Source organism: Bufo bufo, chromosome 2 (genome assembly GCF_905171765.1).
Source record: "Bufo bufo chromosome 2, aBufBuf1.1, whole genome shotgun sequence".
Taxonomy (NCBI): domain Eukaryota; kingdom Metazoa; phylum Chordata; class Amphibia; order Anura; family Bufonidae; genus Bufo; species Bufo bufo.
Window position 1 is genome coordinate 729,404,870 of NC_053390.1, and position 21,997 is coordinate 729,426,866.

At 45.7% G+C, this 21,997-nt stretch overlaps 1 protein-coding gene across 10 annotated transcripts in view; it reads left to right on the forward strand.

Annotated features, from left to right (window-relative positions):
- FRYL (FRY like transcription coactivator) overlaps positions 1 to 21,997 on the forward strand; it is a 330,165-nt gene that overhangs the window by 169,244 nt on the left and 138,924 nt on the right. For all 10 annotated transcript variants that reach the window (XM_040418890.1, XM_040418883.1, XM_040418887.1 and 7 more), the window contains one exon: positions 19,253 to 19,306. In XM_040418890.1, the coding sequence (XP_040274824.1) occupies positions 19,253 to 19,306 (54 nt within the window). The remainder of the gene's footprint in view (positions 1 to 19,252; positions 19,307 to 21,997) is intronic.

The window sequence follows — 21,997 nt, forward strand, 5'->3', positions numbered from 1 at the left end:
CCCTTTCCAGCTTTATGCAAGTCAACAATTCTTAATCGTAGGTCTTCTGAGAGCTCTTTTGTGCGAGGCATCATTCACATCAGGCAATGCTTCTTGTGAAAAGCAAACCCAGAACTGGTGTGTGTTTTTTATAGGGCAGCTGTAACCAACACCTCCAATCTCATCTCATTGATTGGACTCCAGTTGGCTGACACCTCACTCCAATTAGCTCTTGGAGATGTCATTGGTCTAGGGGTTCACATACTTTTTCCACCTGCACTGTGGATGTTTACATGGTGTGTTCAATAAAAAACATGGTAACATTTTATTCTCTGTGTGTTATTAGTTTAAGCAGACTGTGATTGTCTATTGTTGTGACTTAGATGAAGATCAGATCACATTTTATGACCAATTTGTGCAGAAATCCATATCATTCCAAAGGGTTCACATACTTTTTCTTGCAACTGTATATGTCAGTCGATTATTTCCTTGTGGCCACCTATCCTTTACTAGTGCGCCATCTATTTGCCTGGTTTTAATCAGAGTGGATAAAAACCGATGATTTAAAAAATATATATATATCAGATTTTTTTTAATTTAAAATGCTTTTTGAGGAAAATATATTACCATCCAAAGGTTATTCCATCATGAAATAAAGATTTGTTTTTTAATTATGTAGAATAAGGCTGTATATATTTATTTATTTTTTTTGGTAAATAAATTCTATTAATCCATTCACAATGTCATGCTCTTCCAGAGGTTTTTGTAAGATTATTGGCCAGTTTCTCTGCCTACAAGATATTATCACAGATGCTTGGTTTACTTTTGCAGTTCTCAAAACTGAATTTGACTCAGCAGAGATCACATGCCTCTTCTTCACAGCAAAAATGTTATAACATGAACAGAGTTGAGAAAAATACCTTAAAGGATAACTGTCATATATATATATATATTTTTGGGTATTGGATTGTGGTGATTAATATCAGCTTGGTGGCCCTATTTCAACTTTTCACTGTGTATTCAATTGCCCCTTAATTCCACATTTTTGTTCCCTGTAATGTCTACTTTTACCTGTGCTTAAAATAGGGTTGCTAGGCATGGTCCGTCTACGTGCATGGTCACATTTACTGACAGCCAGGGACTGTAAGTAAATGATTAAAGCCAGCTGATAACAGTGCTTGGCTGTGTGCACTTCTTCCTGTCCCTGCGCTTGGCAGACGCTCCCTCACTCAGCAGAGCTGGAGAATGCAGAGTTGAAGCAGCACAGACCAGGGAAGGGAGATCTGCCATCTGCTCGGTGTATAAATGAAAGCAACATGTGGTAAGAGGACCCCTTTGTGCTGCAGAAGATTAACCCTTTAGGGGGGAGGGCTCTGGTTACTGACACTTTTGGGGGGCTATTGTTACTGGCTAGTGCATGTGAGGAGTTAAATGCATTGTGGGTAGTGAGGGCAGGCAGGATTAGCCTCAGGGTGAGGGCAGTGGCGGCCATCTTAACTGAATAGTGAAATTGCAGTTTTATGCAGACTGTTTGCTAAGGGCTGAATCTTATTAAATATGGGGTAATTCAGTCTAATAGTAACTGATTCTGGAATATCATGTTATCTACTTGCATATTATAAGTTATACCAGCAAGAATTAGTCTTTATGTAGAAAACTGTGATTTAAATCAAGCCTCACTGACTAGTGATTTAAATCGGGATTTAAATTGTGATTTAAATCAGTTTGATTTAAACCAAATCCACCCTGATTTTATTTACTGTTTTATATTACTGCAGTTTTATGAGCTTATTCTGTATAATGAGAAGATCAATTATTGTAACAAAAATTGTGTTTTAGACCCATGAGACGTTGTGAAGACTGATTGAATAATGGAATTGACAAATGGGACTAGTAACCAATGTTTTAATAAAACACGAAAAAAAAAAAAAAACATAGCAATTTTGGTTATCCCTTTTAAAAATATAAATTTTTACTGTGTGACTACCCAAAATATTCCAAGTTTCGATTTATTTTAAAAATGCTGTTAAATAATGATGGCACCCTCTGCTGTTCTTTTGAGTCTTTCCCAGAATGTCCACCTATTGTGGCAGGGGGAAGTTTCTTCTAGTGCACTGATTCTTACCGGCTGGTCTACTCAATAGCAAGGATCACTCTGTCCTGTGTATACAAGAGGATCCAGGTGATGGGGCTGAGGTACTGCTAGTGGCCTGACTAGTTTGTAGGAATATACTAGTTCCTAGAAGTAGCCAGACAAGTGCGCAAACAACACAGGTGATCAAGACAAATGTCTGCAAATAAGACCATTCCTATGGGTCTCATTACATCCTACCTGCCCTGTTATCAAGAGACGTCTAATAGGTGAACCTTGTCCAACATGTTAATACCTGCAGGAGTGTACTAACAACCAGCATGGCTTCTAGATTACGGAAAACCGCAATCATCATTTTGTTTGTCATTACTCTGAGGGACAGTTTTTATTAGTGTGTGGAACATAATTTTTTCATTAATGACATCCTTCTTTTTGGTTTGGGTAAGATGAGCAGCATGGTGGCTCAATGTTTAGCACCGTTATCCTGGATTCAGGTCTAACCGAGGACAGTATGGTCTCCCTGTGTTGGCCTGGGTTTTCTCTAGGTAAATGCTGTTTCCAAAAATATACTCCTAGATGGTGATAGTCTTTGTATAGTGCTGTGAAAGGAATACACACTTGTCAAAGAACCTTGAAAACTAAGCAACTGGAGTATTTTAAGTGATGTTCTTAAAGGACTATTCCAATCTCAACATTTATGGCATATCTATCTCTACCTCACGAAAAAGCTCCCACCTCGCTAGTAATGGAGGTGCTGGCCCATGTGCAGTTCTCTCCAGCCACTTGTATTGGAGTCCTGATAGAAGCCAAGTAACCGCACTCCGCTATTTTTACAACTCCCTTTAAAGTGAATGGAGAGAACCGCCCATGCTTGGCCATCTTTTCTCCACTCATAGTGTCGGCAGCACAGGACCCTGTCGCCAGAGCCAGAGGTAGGAGCCACAGATATCACACATATCCAGTGGGTATGCAATGAATGTTGAAATACCTTTTTAACTATACATGTGCTGTTGTAAGTACAACAAGAGCATCTTAGTGATGCCAATGCACTTAAAAGGTGACTGCAACTAAGTAAAAGTTCTCATTTCCCGGTAGTGCCACCCACTTAAAGGGACGCTTGCTTGAGAAAGGGGTATTTTTTTTATTTTTTATTTTTTTTCATTTTGGCAGTTTAAGGCTACTTTCACACTTGCGTTCGGGGTTCTGCTTGTGAGTTCCGTTTGAAGGCTCTCACAAGCGGCCCCGAACGGATCCGTACGGCCCCAATGCATTCTGAGTGGATAAGGATCCGCTCAGAATGCATCAGTATGGCTCCGTTTCGCCTCCGTTCTGCTCAGCAGGCGGACACCCGAACGCTGCTTGCAGCGTTTTCGTGTCCGCCTGGCCGTGTGGAGCCAAACGGATCCGTCCAGACTTACAATGTAAGTCAATGGGGACGGATCCGTTTGACGTTGACACAATATGGTGCAATTTCTAACGGATCCGTCCCCCATTGACTTTCAATGCAAAGTCAGGACGGATCAGTCTGACTAACAATTAGACTTAGATTTTTTTCTGAAATATAATGCAGACGGATCCGTTCTGAACGGATACCATCGTTTGCATTATAGGAGCGGATCCGTCTGTGCAGATACCAGATGGATCCGCTCCGAACGCAAGTGTGAAAGTAGCCTTATGCTGTTGATTTAAATACAAAATATTTCTAACTTTCTAAGTAGAGTATCAATTCTCATTTACTGCTGCTGTGAGAGGAGGACATTATCTGTGAGGTAATCCTCATTATAATACTTTATTTTTGAATTTAGTACAGTATGACTGTTCTGTTGTAATCTTGATAAGCCCAGAAAAAGAAGCCCACAGAAGAGCATTGCATTGATTAGTGATGTAATGCTCTCTAATTATTTCACACACTCACACACCTTCTCACTCTCTGGCTGCAGTGATAGCCTGACTCAGAAAGTTAAGCTAAAGGCTGTATTACACAGCCTGATGTGGCAGACGATTGTCGGGAGTGGAGCCTTCCCTCCCAGCAATCGCCTGCTCGCTACCGGAGGAGACCACTGCTATTGCATGCAGTGATCTCCTCCGCTGCATGGGGAGGAGCGATCGTTATGCCATTGCTCGTCCCCATGCTGTAGAGTAGTTTTCCAGGAGCAGATTGTTATTAGACAGCACAATCTGCCACCTGCAAACAATAATTTTTCAACATGTCAAAAGATTTGAGATTGCCCGATGATCAAGCTCGTTCATTGGACAATGGCGGCAGAATTGCACTGCAAGATAATTGCTATGAAGTCATCCAGAGAGCAGAGCTGAGATTCCTAAACTATATATGGAGTCAGAGCAGGGATGGGTCAGTATTTCAGTATGCAGGAGGCTTAAAACCCTGCCCCTCTCTACCTGTTGAGTGTGTGAAGTATGTGAGTTCATGCACCTGCATTCTGTAGCCAAAGATGGAGAGGACTGGGGGAAGGAGAAAGTTAATTGTCTGTAAGATGTCTCATAGACTTCTTATAGTAGCAGTTTGTGGATCACCTTGTAGACATAGCTGTGTATGCATGATGGATTTTATGTTTTTCAGTGTCCCTTTAATATGTGACAGAAATAATTTTGATGGAAGTGTCTCTTAAAAGCGCTAGGGCAAGAAGCAGAATACGTCAGATTGCAAAAAATGATATCCACCAAACCATTCCCTTTTTCTTAAAAAAATATAATTAAAAATTACATATAGATGATTAAAGTGGTATTCCGGTAAAGTAACTTAATTTTTGAAAAAACTGCATTAAGGCTGCAAGCTGTGACCCAACCAGACCCCATACCTATACATACAGTCCTGATCAAAAGTTTAGGACCACTTGAAAAATGGCAAAAAATCATATTTTACATTGTTGGATCTTAACAAGGTTCCAAGTAGAGCTTCAACATGCAACAAGAAGAAATGAGAGTGAGACAAAACATTTTTTGAGCATTCAATTAATTGAAAATAACGATTAAACTGAAACAGGCTGTTTTTCAGCTGATCCAAATTTTAGGACCACATGCCTTTAAAAGGCCAAATCTGTGCAAAGATGTGGATTCATTGTCATTTCCTGTCAGGTAGTCACACGTTGTGATGGCAAAGGCAAAAAAACTCTCCCTTTTTGAACGTGGTCGGGTTGTTGAACTGCATGAGCAGGGTCTCTCACAGCGCGCCATCGCTGCTGAGGTGGGACGCAGTAAGACAGTCATTTGGAATTTCTTAAATGATCCTGAGGGTTATGGAACAAAAAAGTTAAATGGAAGACCCAAAAAATGTCATCAGCACTGAGCCGGAGGATCCAATTGGCTGTCCGTCAAGACACTGGACGATCCTCGACCCAAATTAAGGCCCTTACTGGTGCTGACTGCAGCCCCATAACCATCAGACGGCATCTGAGACTGAAGGGCTTCAAAAACAAAAAACGTCTTCAAAGACCTCGTCTCCTTGAACGCCCGTTTGGACTTTGCAAGAGAGCACCAAACATGGGACATTCAAAGGTGGAAGAAAGTTTTTTATTCTCTGATGAGAATTTTTTTTACCTTGATGGTCCTGATGGTTTCCAACGTTACCGGCATGACAAGCAGATCTCACCTGAGATGTTTTCTACGCGCCACAGTGGAGGGGGCGCCATAATGGTCTGGGGTGCTTTTTCCTTCAGTGGAACAATGGAGCTTCAGGAAGTGCAGGGGCGTCAAATGGCCGCTGGCTATGTCCAGATGTTGCAGAGAGCATTCCTCATGACTGAGGGCCCTCGTCTGTGTGGTAACGACTAGGTTTTTCCAACAGGACAACGCTACAGTACACAATGCCCGCAGGACAAGGGACTTCTTCCAGGAGAATAACATCACTCTTTTGGCCCATCCTGCGTATTCCCCTGATCTAAATCCAATTCAGAACCTTTGGGGATGGATGGCAAGGGAAGTTTACAAAAATGGACAACCGTTCCAGACAGTAGATGGCCTTCGTGCGGCCGTCTTCACCACTTGGAGAAATGTTCCCACTCACCTCATGAAAACGCTTGCATCAAGCATGCTGAAACGAATTTTGGAAGTGATAAACAATAACGGCGGAGCTACTCATTACTGAGTTCATGTTTGGAAGTTGAATTTCTGTTTTTTTTTTTTTTTTTTTTTTTTTTTTTTTGGAGGTGTGGTCCTAAACTTTTGATCAGCTGAAAAACAGCTTGTTTCAGTTTATTCGTTTTCATTAAATTGAATGCTCAAAAATGTTGTGTCTCACTCCCATTTCTTCTTGTTGCATGTTGAAGCTCTACTTGGAACCTTGTTAAGATCCAGCCATGCTAAATACGATTTTTTGCCATTTTTCAAGTGGTCTTAAACTTTTGATCAGGACTGTATAACCAGAGCTTCAATTTACCTTGCAATCTATTTGTCTAGCTCCTGTGTGAGCCTGCAACACACTGAGAGTATCCTGGTGCCTGATCTTCCCTCACAAAACTACAATCCCCACAATCCCTAGCTTCCCTGCTGTGAGTGTTGATGTTTACTGATTGGCTGCCTGATATACAGTCCAGACACGCCCCCTCTACTCAGTAATCACCAGCACACGAACACTACCTTTGTTAGCAACACACTGAGCATGCTCGACCTAACAAAGGCTCAGAACTGCAGGTCGATGCCATGGGAATTTATGAGGAAACACAGCGGGTATCAGAGGAAGAAAACTACTTTTATAACTGCTGAACAGTAAATATGTGAAATTTACATTATATTAGGTAATTATTGATGATGAATTAGTCTAAAACATAAGTTATATTTATGGTAACCGGAATACCCCTTATTTATGTAAATTAAATAAATAAATAAATTAGAAGACCTGGAGCAGGTTTTCAGGTTTCCTTTTGTCTTTCTGTTTTCCAAGTAACATTTAGGGTAAGTGGACATAATGGAATAATATCTTTTAATTTGCCTTTCGAATCGATGACCAGAATTTTCCTTCATTGCCTTGTATTACAATCTGTCTTGTGCATGACATGATAGTAAAGGCCTGGTGAATTTTTCAGTAGCATAGAATGGAGATGGATGCATCTGCCACTAATCCAGGTTGAAGGTTATGCTGTGAGCAGGCCATTAATGCTTCATTATATCGCCATAGCAGTATATTTCGTCAGTCGCACGCTGCACGCTTGATCTTGCTGTATAAACAATATCTAATGGATCCCTTGAGCTGCGGGTTATGTTCTGCACACGGCACATTAGGCAAGTAATGCAGGCTTTTGTTTCCTCTGATGCAAGCACATTATCTCTACCCTTCCTTAAATACAACTCTAGGGAAATGTCGGCCTTCCTGTGTTGTATGTCTCATTTATTTATCAATCTTTCTTAAGTTGGAGTCAGTGGTTTTCCTTTGTTCTCATTGATGGCCTTCAACTTGTCCGCACACTTTATAGAACCAAGCGTTGTGTGCAATGGCGTGGGATAACACCACCTTAATTATTGCATCTCATGCACTACTACATAGTATCACCATGTACAGGGTTCTTGGCTTGTGTGAAGTGAGAATATATGCACCATATCAATAATGAGTCACATTTTATGTATTTGAGTCATTTCTGTTTTTACCTTGACCCGAAGGAAATATTGCATGACCAAATGTGAGACATTTATATCTTGATCCAATTGGCATCCATGTGTAAATGTGGAGTAAAAGAAAATCACCACTACATCCCAGTCTAGAATATCCTCTTCTGACAACCAGTAGGAGGACCACATAACTGCACCCCTGGAAAGGATTTGGCATGCAGATATAACATGGTGACCAGCAGATCTTGATGTTTTTTTTTGGAAGTTCTACAAAGCGAGATCTTCATCCACATGGGTTAGTAGTTCAGTGCAGAACATAATTTCTCGCCCAATTTCCTTGGGGGACACAGAAGACCTTGGGTATAGCTCATCTCCCTAGGAGGCGTGACACTAAGTAAAGACTGTTAAGCCCCTCCTCCACAGCTATACCCTCAGCCTGGAGAGAGAGACTGCCAGTTTTTGCTTAGTGTCCAAGGAGGCAAGACACTCCCTGCTCTGCAGGGCTGCTTTCTCCTTGTTTCAATTTTAGATTTTTACTTTTTTATTTTCTTTTTGTTCCAGATCATCAGGGATAACAGAGACGCACTAGACCTCTCTGTTCTCCCGGGGTTGAGCTGCGCCAGTGCCGGTCACCCGCACTGCTGCCTCCCCCACAGAAGGCAAGGTGGACCAGGGCAGCCCAGCTCCCCTGCATCCCGCCAGCGCAAGGGTCGCCCGCACGCCAAGTCCCTCCCCCGGCGTCCTGCCACTACGGTGCCAGTAGCTGAAGGGGCGACCCTGCTGGAACGGACCGAGGGTGAAGACGGCTATGGTGAGAGATTGGCTTCTCCAGCCCTACGTCCCCCCCCCTCCCCCCTCGGTCTCCTGCGTGCCTGACCCTTACCTGGGCCTATGGACCCTTCTGTCCCTGCTAGACCTAGGCTGGCCCTGGGCTGCCGCAGGTCGACATCTGCTCCCTCTCTCCTGGCCTCCAGGACATTGGCACCCTTGTTCCTACAAGAGGAATGCCTAGGGAGCTGCGGAGGTCCGCACCTAGCTGCCCCTGACGGAGGGGTCATGCAGGCGTCCCACCCTCACAGACCCGGTCTCAGGGTCCCCCTCCCTCTTACCGGCCACTACTTCAGGGCCAGAGGGCCCGCGCCTTGCTGCCACTGACCCTCCCTGCTCTCACCGGTCCAGGGGAAAGGTGGTTGTAGCTGCCGGCAGGGGTGAAATCATATGGAGCGCTGTTCTAGGCCAAGGGCCCGCTCCAGGGGTAAAATGGCTGCCGGGTGCAGGGTCCTGACTTCCGGACACCTGGGTGGGCACCGCGGCCTGCAAAGGAGCGCTTCAACAGCCCCGGCTGACCGTCGGAACCTTCCGGTCGGCCGGGCGCCGAAGTCTTGTGTTCCACTTCAAGACGATCCCGCTCTATCCGGGTCCCCGGCTCGCGGGGTGGGCACCCGCGGCCGGTATGTGCCGCTCCGTAGGCCCGGCTGGTACTTTAGGTACTTGCGGCCCCGGTCAGCCGGGCGCCGCTAAAAATTTAGGCCCCGGCTCTTCCGGCCCGCGGGGTGGGCACCCGCGGCCGGTATGTGCCGCTCCGTAGGCCCGGACGCTACTTTAAATACTGTGCGGCCCCGGTTCGCCGGGCGCCGCTAAAAATTTAGGCCCCAGCTTCACGGCCTACTAGGCCGCAAAAATTCAGGCCTCTGTTGGAGGGGGCTGGAACTTCTCCAGGCGCGAATTTTTCCCGCCTGGAGGTTCCCCCGCCCACAGAGGATAGGCCTGTATGGGTGGATCTGTGCCCTGTAGGTGGCATCTGGCTCAGTGAGGCTGTGTGTTTAAAAAAAAAAAAAAAAAAATATTTATTATATATATGACTTGTGGGCTGCGCAGGACGCTGCAGCCTCATCTCAGAGTGCTGCCTGTATACATGCCCCCCTTCCATAGGCGGCATGGTGTCGCGCTCCCCGGCTGCGGCGCTGCCAGGTTCTTTTTTTCCCCTTCTGGGGGTTTTTTTTTTTTTTTTTTTTTTTTTTTTTTTTTTTTTTGCCCTCTCCGCGCTACGGCGCTGGTCAAGGTGCATGCTTTTTTCTGTAGGCAACATTCGTCACCCTCTCCAGTTATGGTGCCTGCCATGTGCAGGACCCCCCTCCTGGGCGGGATACTGCACTCTCCCTAACTGCGGGTTGGCCTTGTGCATGATCCCCCTTTCTTTGGCGGCCTACTGCAGTTTCTCCGGATACAATGCTGGCCATGTGCACGACCCCCTTACATAGGTGGAACACGGCACTCTTACTGGATTCGCTGCTGGCCATGTGCGTGCCCCCCTTCCATAGGCGGAACGCTACACTCTCACTGGATTCGTTGCCGATCATGTGCATGACCCCCTTTTTTAGGCGGAATACTGCACTTTCACCGGATACGGTGCTGGCCATGTGCACGACCCCCTTCCTTAGGCGGAACTCTGCACTCTCACTGGATTAGCTGCCGGCCATGTGCGTGCCCCCCTTCCATAGGCGGAACGCTACACTCTCACTGGATTCGTTGCCGATCATGTGCGTGACCCCCCTTTTTTAGGCGGAATACTGCATTTTCACCGGATACGGTGCTGGCCATGTGCACGACCCCCTTCCTTAGGCGGAACGCTGCACTCTCTCTGGATTCGCTGCCTGCCATAGGCATGACTCCCTTCTGTGGACGGCATTCGGCACTCTCACTGGATTCACTGCCAGCCATGTGCATGACCACCTTCCATAGGCGATATGATGTACTCTCATTGGATTCACTACCGGCCTTGGGCATGCCTCCTTCCCGGGTGGCGGCATACATACACTCCCTCGGTCGGTGGTTGTTCTCTCGCCTGTACATTGTTGGCCATGTGCATGACCCCTATACATGCACTCTCTCTGGATCCACCGTCGGCCACATCATGACCCCCCTTCCGTGGGCGGTGTACGCACTCTCACTGGATTCGCTGCCGGCCATGGGCATGCCTCCTTCTGGTGGCATACACACATTCTCACCGACTGCTCGCATTCTCCCTGAATGCGATGCTGGCCTTGTGCATGATTCCCCCCCCCCTTCCTTTTCTGGGCGGCATACTACGCTCACCAGATACGTTGCTGGCCTTGAGCATGGCCTCTAACATGGGCGGAACGCTTGCGCTCCCCTTGGATACGGTGCTGGCCTTGGCGTGACCACCCCTCATTCCATGGGTGGAATTTTGCACGCTCACAAGATTCAAGGCTGTCCTTGTATGTGCTGTACTGGACTTGCACATGTTCCCCTTCATTGGCGGAGTAGTTACACTCTCACGAAATTTCGGTGTTGGGTGAATTGTCGCACACTCACTTAATGCTAGGATAGCCCTATGCATGTCCCCCTTTTCCCTAGGTGGACCTCCTGCGTTTTCCGCTGGATACTGTGTGGCCATGTGCATGGCGCCTTTCTGGGCGAAGTATGGTATGCCCTACTTCTCTGACGTAGGTCCGGCCTTGGGCATCTCCCCCTTTTTGGGGCAGGCCTTTGCATTCTTGCCCACTGCAGTTTGCCAGGTACATTTCCTCCCTTTCGGGGCGGTCAGTTTGCGTTCCATCGCATTCCATATTAGTCTTGTGCATAACTCCTTTCAGTTTGCACTCCCGTAGATACTGTGGCACTCTGTGGCTGGCCCTCTTCGCGGTGTTATATTTTTGCAGTGAGCGGACGTTCTTGTGCGTTGTTTGGGCCGTGTATGCCTTCTCGTCCTGTAGGTGGGTTGGCCTTCTCACTGCTTACGGGGCTACTCGTACGTAGCCTCCTTCCTCCTGCGACATTCTTTTTCTCTTGGGATACGATGATTGCCGCAAGCCTTGCACTATTCTCTAAGGAGATCATTCTGGTGCAGTGTGGTATGATTCTTTCCGGATTGGCGCCCTCGGTGCTTCAGTCTGATCTGCTACCAGGTTCGGGCGCTCTTCTTGGGGAGGTCACCCAACTTCTCTTGGGTGCTCGCTTATACAGGTCCGGGGGACCTCCACCTTGGGTTCTTCAGGGTATTCGCCTTCTGCGTGGCGGTGAACCGGGCGTCTCTGTGTAGCGGTGTTCTGCTTTTGAGCTGTCCTATGGCCTCTCTGTTGCCCACCCCCCCTTTTTTTGTTGGAGGGTGTTATACCGGCCTCTGTCTCGCCTGCCTTTTCTCGCCGGCTCTGCTTGACTCCCACTCGGTACAGATCATTCCGATGTGGCGTCTGTTCCGGCCACGCTTCAGAGGCTGTTCCTTCACTGCCCTTCCCTCTGGGGAGAGCATGTTTGTTCATTTGGATGGTTATGGTGTTCCTTTTCAGTCTCCCTTGTCCACACTGGCTGTACTAGCTGTGTGCCTAGTTACCGGGTCTACCGCTTTCTGTCCTCCCGCTGGGTGCAGATTGCGTTTTTTCCATTCTAGGCAATGTTTCGGCTTTGGATTCACCTTCTCGGTAACTTGGGAGGACTACCATTTGGTCAGGATTGTCTTTTGATCTCCCACACCGGAACTGTAGTCTGTCTTCCTGTGGTGGCTACATTGGCTTCGGCTTTAGCCTGTCTTGTCCTGGCGGTTGTTGGGCAGACCCTTCGGTTCCTGTCCGTTTGTCCTTCTGCTTCCCCACTCTGGGGGGATACGGGACAACCTTGCTCGGGGGCCGACGGGACCAGTTCTACCGACTGTTCTACCCGTGTTACTGGTCCGCGCCTGATCATTGGGTTTTCACCCGCTTGCCCAGGCGACTCTAGTGGGCTCGCTAGTGTTCGCTTCTAGCCGAGTTTTCGTCCAGGATCTGTGGTAGGACTTAGGGCTTTACCTGGGGTTCTGTGGGAAGCTGGGCGTTCCCCCACTCTGCCTTTCTCCATGGTTCTGTCTTTCTCCAGTCCGGCCTGGACCTGGGGCTGGGACTCTGTTGCTTGAAGTATCAAGTGTCATTCCTGTCCTTCCTCTTTCAGCGTTCCCCGTCCCTCTGGGCCTGTCAGGAACTTCTTCCATGGAGCGGCTCTTGGGTTCCTTTGTACTGCCCTCCGGTACCGTCCTGGGAACTACATACTGGGCTCTTGGCGCTCCAATTTTTCCTTGGAGCCGTTACAGAAGTTCTCTCTACTCCTTCTGTCCTGTACGGTTGGGTTTTCTGTAGCCATCGTGTCTCTGACGGGTGCCTGAGTGGCGGCCCTTCTTGTTCCGAGCCTTCTGTCTTCCCCCAGGACAGGATTGTTCTCCATTCCGTCTCTTCCTTCCTTCTGAAGGTGGTATTTGTCCTTCATTTCATTGAGGCAGTCGTCCTCCCCTTCCCCCCCCCCCCCCCGGGAACGGACACTTCACCGATTTGGACGTTGTTTGGGCCTTGCAGTTTTTACTTGGAGATCTCCGACTCTTGTCGAGTTCGGTCTCTTATGTTTCCAGGAGGTCCGAGCAAAAGGTTGACGGCCTCCAGGGTGGCTTTCTTCCGCTTTCTCAGAGTGGCTCTTGTTGTGGTTGCCGCACCAAGGGCAGGGTCCTGCTTTTGGTGTCACCATTCATTTGGCCAGGGCCGTCTGTTTTTTCCTGGGCCGGAGGCTTTAGGCTTCGGCCATCCATTTGTGCACGGCGGTCACTGGTCTTCCTTGCACACCTTACCGAGTTCTACAGGGTGCATACGCGGGCTTCGGCGTATGCTGCCTTGGGCCGCCTGGTCTGCAGGCGGCGGGTTTTTTTGATGCCTTCGGGTGCTTCGCCTTGGTGCTGTGGTCCCTCCCCCTTTGGACTGCTTTTGAACGTCCCAAGGTCTTCTGTGTCCCCCAAGGAAATTGGGCGAGAAAACGAGATTTTTGTATAACTTACCAGTAAAATCTCTTTCTCGCTCTTTCCTTGGGGGACACAGCACCCACCCATTCTTTGTTCTTCTCTGACTGTTTCCGAGTTTGTTTTACCCTTAGGGTAGTTGGCTTGTTGGTTCCAATTTTTTGGACTTTGCCTTTTCTCACTACTTGGACACGCAACTGGCAGTCTCTCTCTCCAGGCTGAGGGTATAGCTGTGGAGGAGGGGCTTAACAGTCTTCACTTAGTGTCACGCCTCCTAGGGAGATGAGCTATACCCAAGGTCTTCTGTGTCCCCCAAGGAAAGAGCGAGAAAGAGATTTTACTGGTAAGTTATACAAAAATCTCGTTTTTTCGCTGGTTAATCATGTTGAACCATGTCTGGACCTGTGCCTTTAGTTTGCATGAGTCTCACCCACCCCTCACACACTTCTTAACAGCTAATAAACACTTGAGCAGAACAGTCATGGGTGTGGAGCAAATGTCTCTATAATGGAGATGTTTTGTGCATCTGATAAAGGGCCATGCGAACATATTACAGCAGCTTCTCTCTGTGACACACGTGTCTGCCTCTAGTCTCCTGAAGATCATATAAAGGGATCCCCCAGCCGGAGGTACCTGTGAAGAAATCTGTACTTACCTGCCTCCTCCTTCTCTAGCCTTGTGGTTCCTTGACTCTTTACTGGACTTCCGGCCCCCGTATGTAATTTTGGGTTTATTGTCATTAGTGAGTGTTTTGCAAAGTAACATCCAGTTCATCAAGTAAATTTCTATCAGACCTTTTATATTACATTATACTACGATTAAACCTGCCATATTTGGCGGGAATGGCCGACCATCTGACATGTATGGGGATCTTCCGACTCTTCTCCGAAAGATAGTATTGGGAGGGGAGAAGGATCGGGCGCTTTGAGTTTTAATCCTCAATTTTTTTTATTTTTTGTTCTTCTGGCAGAGGCTATGTTACCTCACCGTTTAGTCGAAAAGAGGCTGTATATTTAAAGGGCCCTTTACACTGGCCAATGTTAAGACAGGTTTGTATAAAGGCTCCTTAGCGATAATCTGCCTGTTGTGGGGTTTCGCTCTTGTAGACAGGATTAGTGGACGCATTATAGAGGTAACAACAAGTTCTTTGGTGACAAAACATGCAGTCATAAACAATAAAAATGTTACCGTGCGGTGTTGTTGGTAATTCACACCATGCGGCAATTCTGCCTCAGAGTCCTTGAGCATAGCAGCACCAACCTGTTTTCACGCCAAACAGGTCGCAAGCCTTCATCCAGACACAAGGCTCCCAGATCCCAACACAGACACACGGCTTCTGAGCCCAGCTGCCTATTTAAGGACAGCCAGGTGCTGCCAAAACCCGAACCAGCACTTAAAATCCAGTCCGGTATTTGACCTCACACATGCTGGGAGGAAAATACCTGTTTTCCCAGACAAAACCTCTCACTGTGTCACACTGTGAAAAGGTACCGCTGATTATCTGATGAATGAGCGAAATTATCATTCATCGGGTAATAGGATCGTTTGTATGGACACTAAATCATTGATTGCCCGCAGTAAGGTTGAGTATGGTAGAGTCTTTCAGCTGACAGATATTGAAGGTGTATGGGCACCTTAAGAGGTGATTCTTTGTTGATAGCCTCCCTTTGCCTTGTGCAGTAAGGCAACCATTGGGTCTATGGCAACCTTTTTAACTTTAGGATATTCTGGGGACAGGCAAAGAACTGCCTATATTATAAAATCCCACCGCGATCACGTAGCATTTTATTTTAATGCAAGTCTAAACAAAGCTTAAAGCTGGAGATAGGTTTGAAAAGGATCAGTGGGGACTCATCATAGCTACCGGTTGTGTCTAAAGCTGTCAGCTTGTCTCCTACAGAACATTAACGATTTTCCTGCACTCAGTGACAGGAGGATTGCTTACGCATTTCCATTGTCTTCTATCCTCCTGGAAATGATGAAATTTTAATATACCAGCATTTGCCTACGAAGTGCTCTGGAATATTTCAACCTTCAGGCTATGCAGACTTGGTATGAGTGTTCGTCACAAGGTGTAAGCAGAAAAATCCAATATCTGCTTATTTTTAGTATTGTTTGCATTGCAGCTATAGTGCTGGCCTGGTAAAATGATATGGTTACTGTGCAGCAGTGCAGAGGCAGCAGAATATTCTCCTCATTACTGCAGCCTCTGCCAGCCATGACCTAGACCATCACGGTTATTCAAAGCAGTGGCCAGAAAACTCCACAAACAAGCAAAATCCGAGATACTGCATCACAAAGTTATTACTAGCAGAAGTACCCGTCTTTGCACGGGTATATTTAATCTATTTCATTTAATGTTTGTGCGTGTCTTTAACAGATATTGACAGTATCCCCCATAACAGTGTCCTCTACAGCACCCCACCCATTTAACAGTAAACTCCACAGTCCCGCACCCCTTAACACTGACCTCCCCACAGTGCCCTGCCACCTTAAAATGGGACCTCTACAGCAGTCCACCCCCTTAACTTTGACCTTCACAGCAGCCAGCCCCTTTAACAGTGACTTTCATAGCACCCCACTCCCTTGAACGTGACCTCCACAGTACCCCGCTCCCTTAACAGCGACCTCACAGTACCCTGCTGCCTTAACAGTGACCTCCACAGCAGTTGCCCCTTAAGGACTTAGGACGTACCGGTAGGCCATGTTTGCCGAGTCCTTAAGGACCCAGGACGTACCGGTACGTCCTAACTTTAAAACTACAGCGGGCATCCTGTCACAACGCCGGGGGGGTCATTTGACCCCCCCCCCCCCCCCCCGGATCGGCGATCGCCACAAACCGCAGGTCAATTCAGACCTGCGGCTTTTACCTGGTGCGGCGGCGGTGCCATCGGGTCCCCATTGGGCTGTAGGGGAGACCCGATGGCATGGAAGGCAGCGCGCTGCCTTCCGGTGACGAGCCTGTGAGATCCAGCCCCCTGGATCTCACAGGCCGGAAGCTGTATGAGTAATACACACAGTATTACTCATACAGCCAATGCATTTCAATACAGAAGTATTGGAATGCATTCTAAAGGGGATTAGACCCCCAAAAGTTCAAGTCCCAAAGTGGAACTTAAAAAATAAAGTGAAAAAAAAAAGTTTTCCCCAAATAAAGTAAAAAAAAAAAATGTATACATATTAGGTATCGCCGTGTCCGTATCGACTGGCTCTATAAACCTATCACATGACCTAACCCCTCAGATGAACACCGTAAAAAAAAAAAAAAAAAAATGTGCAAAAAAAGCAATTTTTTGTCACCTTACATCACAAAAAGTGTAATAGCAAGCGATCAAAAAGTCACACGCACCCCAAAATAGTGCCAATAAAACCGTTATCTCATCCCGCAAAAATCATACCCTACCCAAGGTAATCGCCCAAAAACTGAAAAAATTATGGCTCTCAGACTATGGAAACACTAAAACATGATTTTTTTTGCTTCAAAAATGAAATCATTGTGTAAAACTTGCATAAATAAAAAAAAAAAAACTATACATATTAGGTATCGCAGCGTCCGTGACAACCTGGTCTATAAAAATATCACATGATCTAACCTGTCAGACGAATGTTGTAAATAACAAAAAATAAAAACTGTGCCAAAACAGCTATTTCTTGTTACCTTGCCTCACAAAAAGTGTAATATAGAGCAACCAAAAATCATATGTACCCTAAACTAGTACCAACAATACTGCCACCCTATCCCGTAGTTTCTAAAATGGGGTCACTTTTTTGGAGTTTCTACTCTAGGGGTGCATCAGGGGGGCTTCAAATGGGACATGGTGTAAAAAAAAACAGTCCAGCAAAACCTGCCTTCCAAAAACCGTATGGCATTCCTTTCCTTCTGCGCCCTGCCGTGTGCCCATACAGCGGTTTACAACCACATATGGGGTGTTTCTGTAAACTACAGAATCAGGGCCATAAATATTGAGTTTGGTTTGGCTGTTAACCCTTGCTTTGTAACTGGAAAAAAATTATTAAAATGGAAAATCTGCCAAAAATGTAAAATTTTATCTCTATTTTCCATTAATTCTTGTGGAACACCTAAAGAGTTAACGACGTTTGTAAAATCTGTTTTGAATACCTTGAGGGGTGTAGTTTATAGAATGGGGTCATTTTTGGGTGGTTTCTATTATGTAAGCCTCGCAAAGTGACTTCAGACCTGTAGTGGTCCCTAAAAATGGGGTTTTTGAAAATTTCTGAAAAATTTCAAGATTTGTTTCTAAACTTCTAAGCCTTGTAACATCCCCAAAAAATAAAATATCATTCCCAAAATGATCCAAACATGAAGTAGACATATGGGGAATGTAAAGTAATAACTATTTTTGGAGGTATTGCTATGTATTATAGAAGTAAAGAAATTGAAACTTTTTGGTAAATTTGGTATTTTTTTTAATGAATAAAAATACATTTTTTTTTACTTCATTTTACCAGTGTCATGAAGTACAATATGTGACGAAAAAACAGTCTCAGAATGGCCTGGATAAGTCAAAGCGTTTTAAAGTTATCAGCACTTAAAGTGACACTGGTCAGATTTGCAAAAAATGGCCAAGTCCTTAAGATGAAATAGGGCTGAGTCCTTAAGGGGTTAATAGTGGCCCCTGCTCCCTTAACAGTGACCTCCACAGTGTCCGCCCCTTTAAAAGTGACCACCACAGCGGCCTGCCCCCATAACAGTAACATCCACAGTGAACGCCTCTTTAACAGTGGCCTCCACAGCGCCCTTCCCCTTTAATGCTAGGGCTACACGACAACCTGTGTCGCACAACATTTTGTCTCAACAATTTCTATAATGATAAGCTGTGGTGTCGCACACGACGGCTGCAAAAAATCCATCCAAGATGGATGCATGTAGAAGTGTAGTTGTGCCCTATGTGTAAGCAAGACTGTTTGCCATTGGAGTGACGTCCTAAAATCATATCCAGAAAAACTATTCACCTGTTTTTTTGTAAAAAAAAAAAAAAATTACAAAGAATATTCACTCATAGCTTGTTAATCTATAGGAAAACAATTTGATGGAAGTGTCCCTTTAAGTCACTAACTAGTGGCGGCTGGGAGTTTTCCATTCTGTGTGCATCTCATGCCACGGTCAGCCTTTCTGACTAATGTCGGTTGTCGTCAGCATTACTCTGCAGTTTCTTTCAGCGGTGGGTCGGGAATCTATTTTGCGTGCTGGTAGAAGGATATGCTTATCCCATGTGTTCAGACACAGATAACAACATATGGTCTTCGAGGATTTGCTATAGTAAAATTCATAGTAAAAGACTTTCATTTGTAACATTTAGGGCACATTCACACAGTCACGATTGTCCACTCTAATCCAAGGGTCACAGATTATTGCACAAGTATCATGTCCTCAATAATTTCCAATCATCTTTCCTCTCAGAGGTACAGGCGACATACGTGATGAGCTGCAATAACATGCCATATTCTACCGTGAATAAGGACAGACCTAAGATTGGTCCACATCCTTCCAGGTCTCCTTCTCCATGCTGTATGGTGACCTATTGTGCCAAAGCTTTGTACAGTTGGTGATGTGGGATCCTTTTACATCGGCTGAGGTTCAGGGCAATTATCAGGGAGCAACGTTTATATGAATGCTCAGTACTGATATTTGCCACTCATCGTTTATGGACGGCACATTGCCTTGTGTAAACAGGGATCAGCTGAATCTGTGTGGGGATGAATGACCATGGCAGTGATTGTTCATCCCCGTACAAAGGAGATGACTAGGTATGGGCCACAGGAGGACGGTCTTGATGTTTACATTCACTTCAGATTTTAATACTTGATTTTGTTTCTTTTCACAGGAGAAGCTCTTATCAAGGTCTCTTCAGAGAGGTGAAGATCTTCAGTTTGACCAGGTGAGAGTCATGACCTCTCGATGTGATATTGAAGCATTGCTTGTGGTTTTATCTGAGACTTCAATGGCATATCACTATGATAGGTCAATGTCAGATAGGTGCAGGTCCCACCTCTGAATCGGGCCCCAGAAAATGAAGGAGAGTGCGCCGCGCTTAATTTCCATTTGCCACTAGGTGTGAACCCAGAAGTAAAAATTAGGAAATATACTAGTAAAAATAACAGTATTCTAGCAGTATTTAAGGGACATCTGTGACCACATACCTGGATGTCAATTTATTCATACATTTCCAGAAGTAATAAAAGAGGAATGGGCGTTATAAGAAAAGGTGCTCCAAAATTGTTTTATGGAGAATAAATGTATGTACTAAAACAGACACGACAGGGAGTGGTGACAGGCTTAAAGTTGTCTCTGGCATCCAGCTACAATGAATGTCTGGCAGTACCCCTTAGAAGAGACCCTTCAGTGGTTCTTCACCAGCTAAAGGCCTCCATACACATTAGTGCATTGTGGGCTGAACCTACAAAGTCTAATGTTTGTGAGGAGCCCCCAACTGATGTCAGGGGAGAGAAGTGAGTATTTTTACCTGATCCTTTTGATCTCCCAGGAGATAGGTGGCCTCCAGAAGTGTCTCTTCTCTTCCCGTTGAATACACATACAGGTTTGGCCGAATCAAACATGTATGTGAAGGGTGAGGGTGTCGGACTCGATAGCTGTCGTCCAAACAATCATTCGGATGACAGCTATTGAAAGTGTATGACCAGTGTGCTCATAACCAAATACTATTTGATGTATGTAAAGTGCATCTGTCTCATGAAGACCCTGCTAGGACATTGTGGTCACATTTCTTCAGTGCCTCGAGAGATAAGTGAAATAATTCAAGTCAATGTAATTTAGTGAGATGGTCCTGTCTTGCGCCATTTATTCTGCACTGCCCTTAGCATGCTTTCACAGCAGTGCCATTTCTCCACATGCCGAGCTGTAGGCACGTGCCCCATGTCCATTAGTGAAGTCTGCAGGTGCCAATAATTGTTTGACCTGGACTGTCATTATTTTCCCTTTTCAACAATGCGGCTCGCGTTTTATCAATGAAGCACACCGTCGGGCACAAGGATTTGTTTGGTATGGCTTTGTGAGCTGTGACTTTGCCAAGCTGAGCCGGCAGTAACGAGCAGGATAGTTGTTGAACCGTCCACTTAGAGCTGGGTCGTTTTGTTAACCATTTCCCCTAAACATTTTTTCATTTGGAGTGGCAATAAAACATGTGCTTAGATTACTGCCCTCATCTTCTAGTGACTACAGATAATAACCAGAGTTGAGTAGAGTATGGCGGCCAGGAGCCTGGAATGCATCGCTCAGCAATCAGCTTTTATGCTTCTCTGCTCCTAAATACAAATTTAAAAAGAATGCGGTGAAGAACATGAGGTCTCGGCAGCTGCCCGAGCACCAGGCTTCACTTTTTTATGCCAGTCATCCGTTTTAATTCTGTGTAATGTTTTGTTCTTCACAAAGCTTCAATTGTGAAATCTCAGGGTAATATCACACTGTGCACTTTTAGAAAGTAGTCTGTGTGGACTTTTTTTTTTTTTTTTTTTTTTTTTTTGAATATTCCCTATGGGGGACCATTTAGTAGCTTCAGCAGTTGCGACAAGTTTAGGTTTTATAGGTTGTTTAGTTTAGAAAAAAACATTTTCATGAATTAAGCCTCATGCACACGTCCGTGGAGCATGAACCGTGAGATACTGGCCTGGATTCCTGCTGAGTGCAGGAGCGCACGGCGTCATTGGTTGCTATGACGCCGTGCGCCTCGTGCCGCCGCTGCTGTACAGTAATACACTCGTATAGATAATACAAGTGTATTACTGTACAGCAGCGGGCGCACGGCGTCATAGCAACCAATGACGCCATGCGCTCCTGCACTCAGCAGGAATCCAGGCCAGTATCTCACGGTCCGTGTTCCACGGACATGTGCATGAGGCTTTAGGGAGATCTCAGTTTATGGGGAGAGTGGGAGGACCCCTGGTCAGAATCCTTATCTCTTGACCAGAAAGATGAGCAGTTACAAAAAGCTCCTCTTGGCATAGAAGACTTGTCTTCTGCTGCAGGGAAATCGAACCCTTACCAATGGGTTGCCCCACAGATAGCAGCAGATTGCTGGAGATCTTGGCACTGTGTGATCTGCTTATTTTCAAGGTGTCCTTCTAACAAGTGGTGATTGTCCAAAGCCTAGAACCAATTTAAGGAGGTGGTACAAAAAGTCTTGTCCATTTCTTCTTCTGTGCAGTAGGCCGATCATTCCAGAAGGAATCGACCAGGGCATAAATTTAGCTTCACAACTACTACCTGGTGGGCATTGCTAACTGAGCAAAAGGTTGAAAAAAAATTCTGAGAGTGCTTCTTTAGCTTTTCAGGGTTCATATGCCATGGGTTTGAGATGCCATTTTTGGCTGCAGGGTTTTTAATTTTAAAACCTTTTTTAAAACACGTTTCTCCCGAGAAAACAGCAATACAAAAATGTGAGTATTTAACCTAAAAAAGTGTGGCTTTGCTTTGTGTAGCACTGCCACTAGGTGTGAACCCAGAAGTAAAAATTAAGAAATATACTAGTAAAAATAACAGTATTCTAGCAGTATTTAAGGGACATCTGTGACAACATACCTGGATGTACACTGGCCCCTTGAGTAAAACGCTC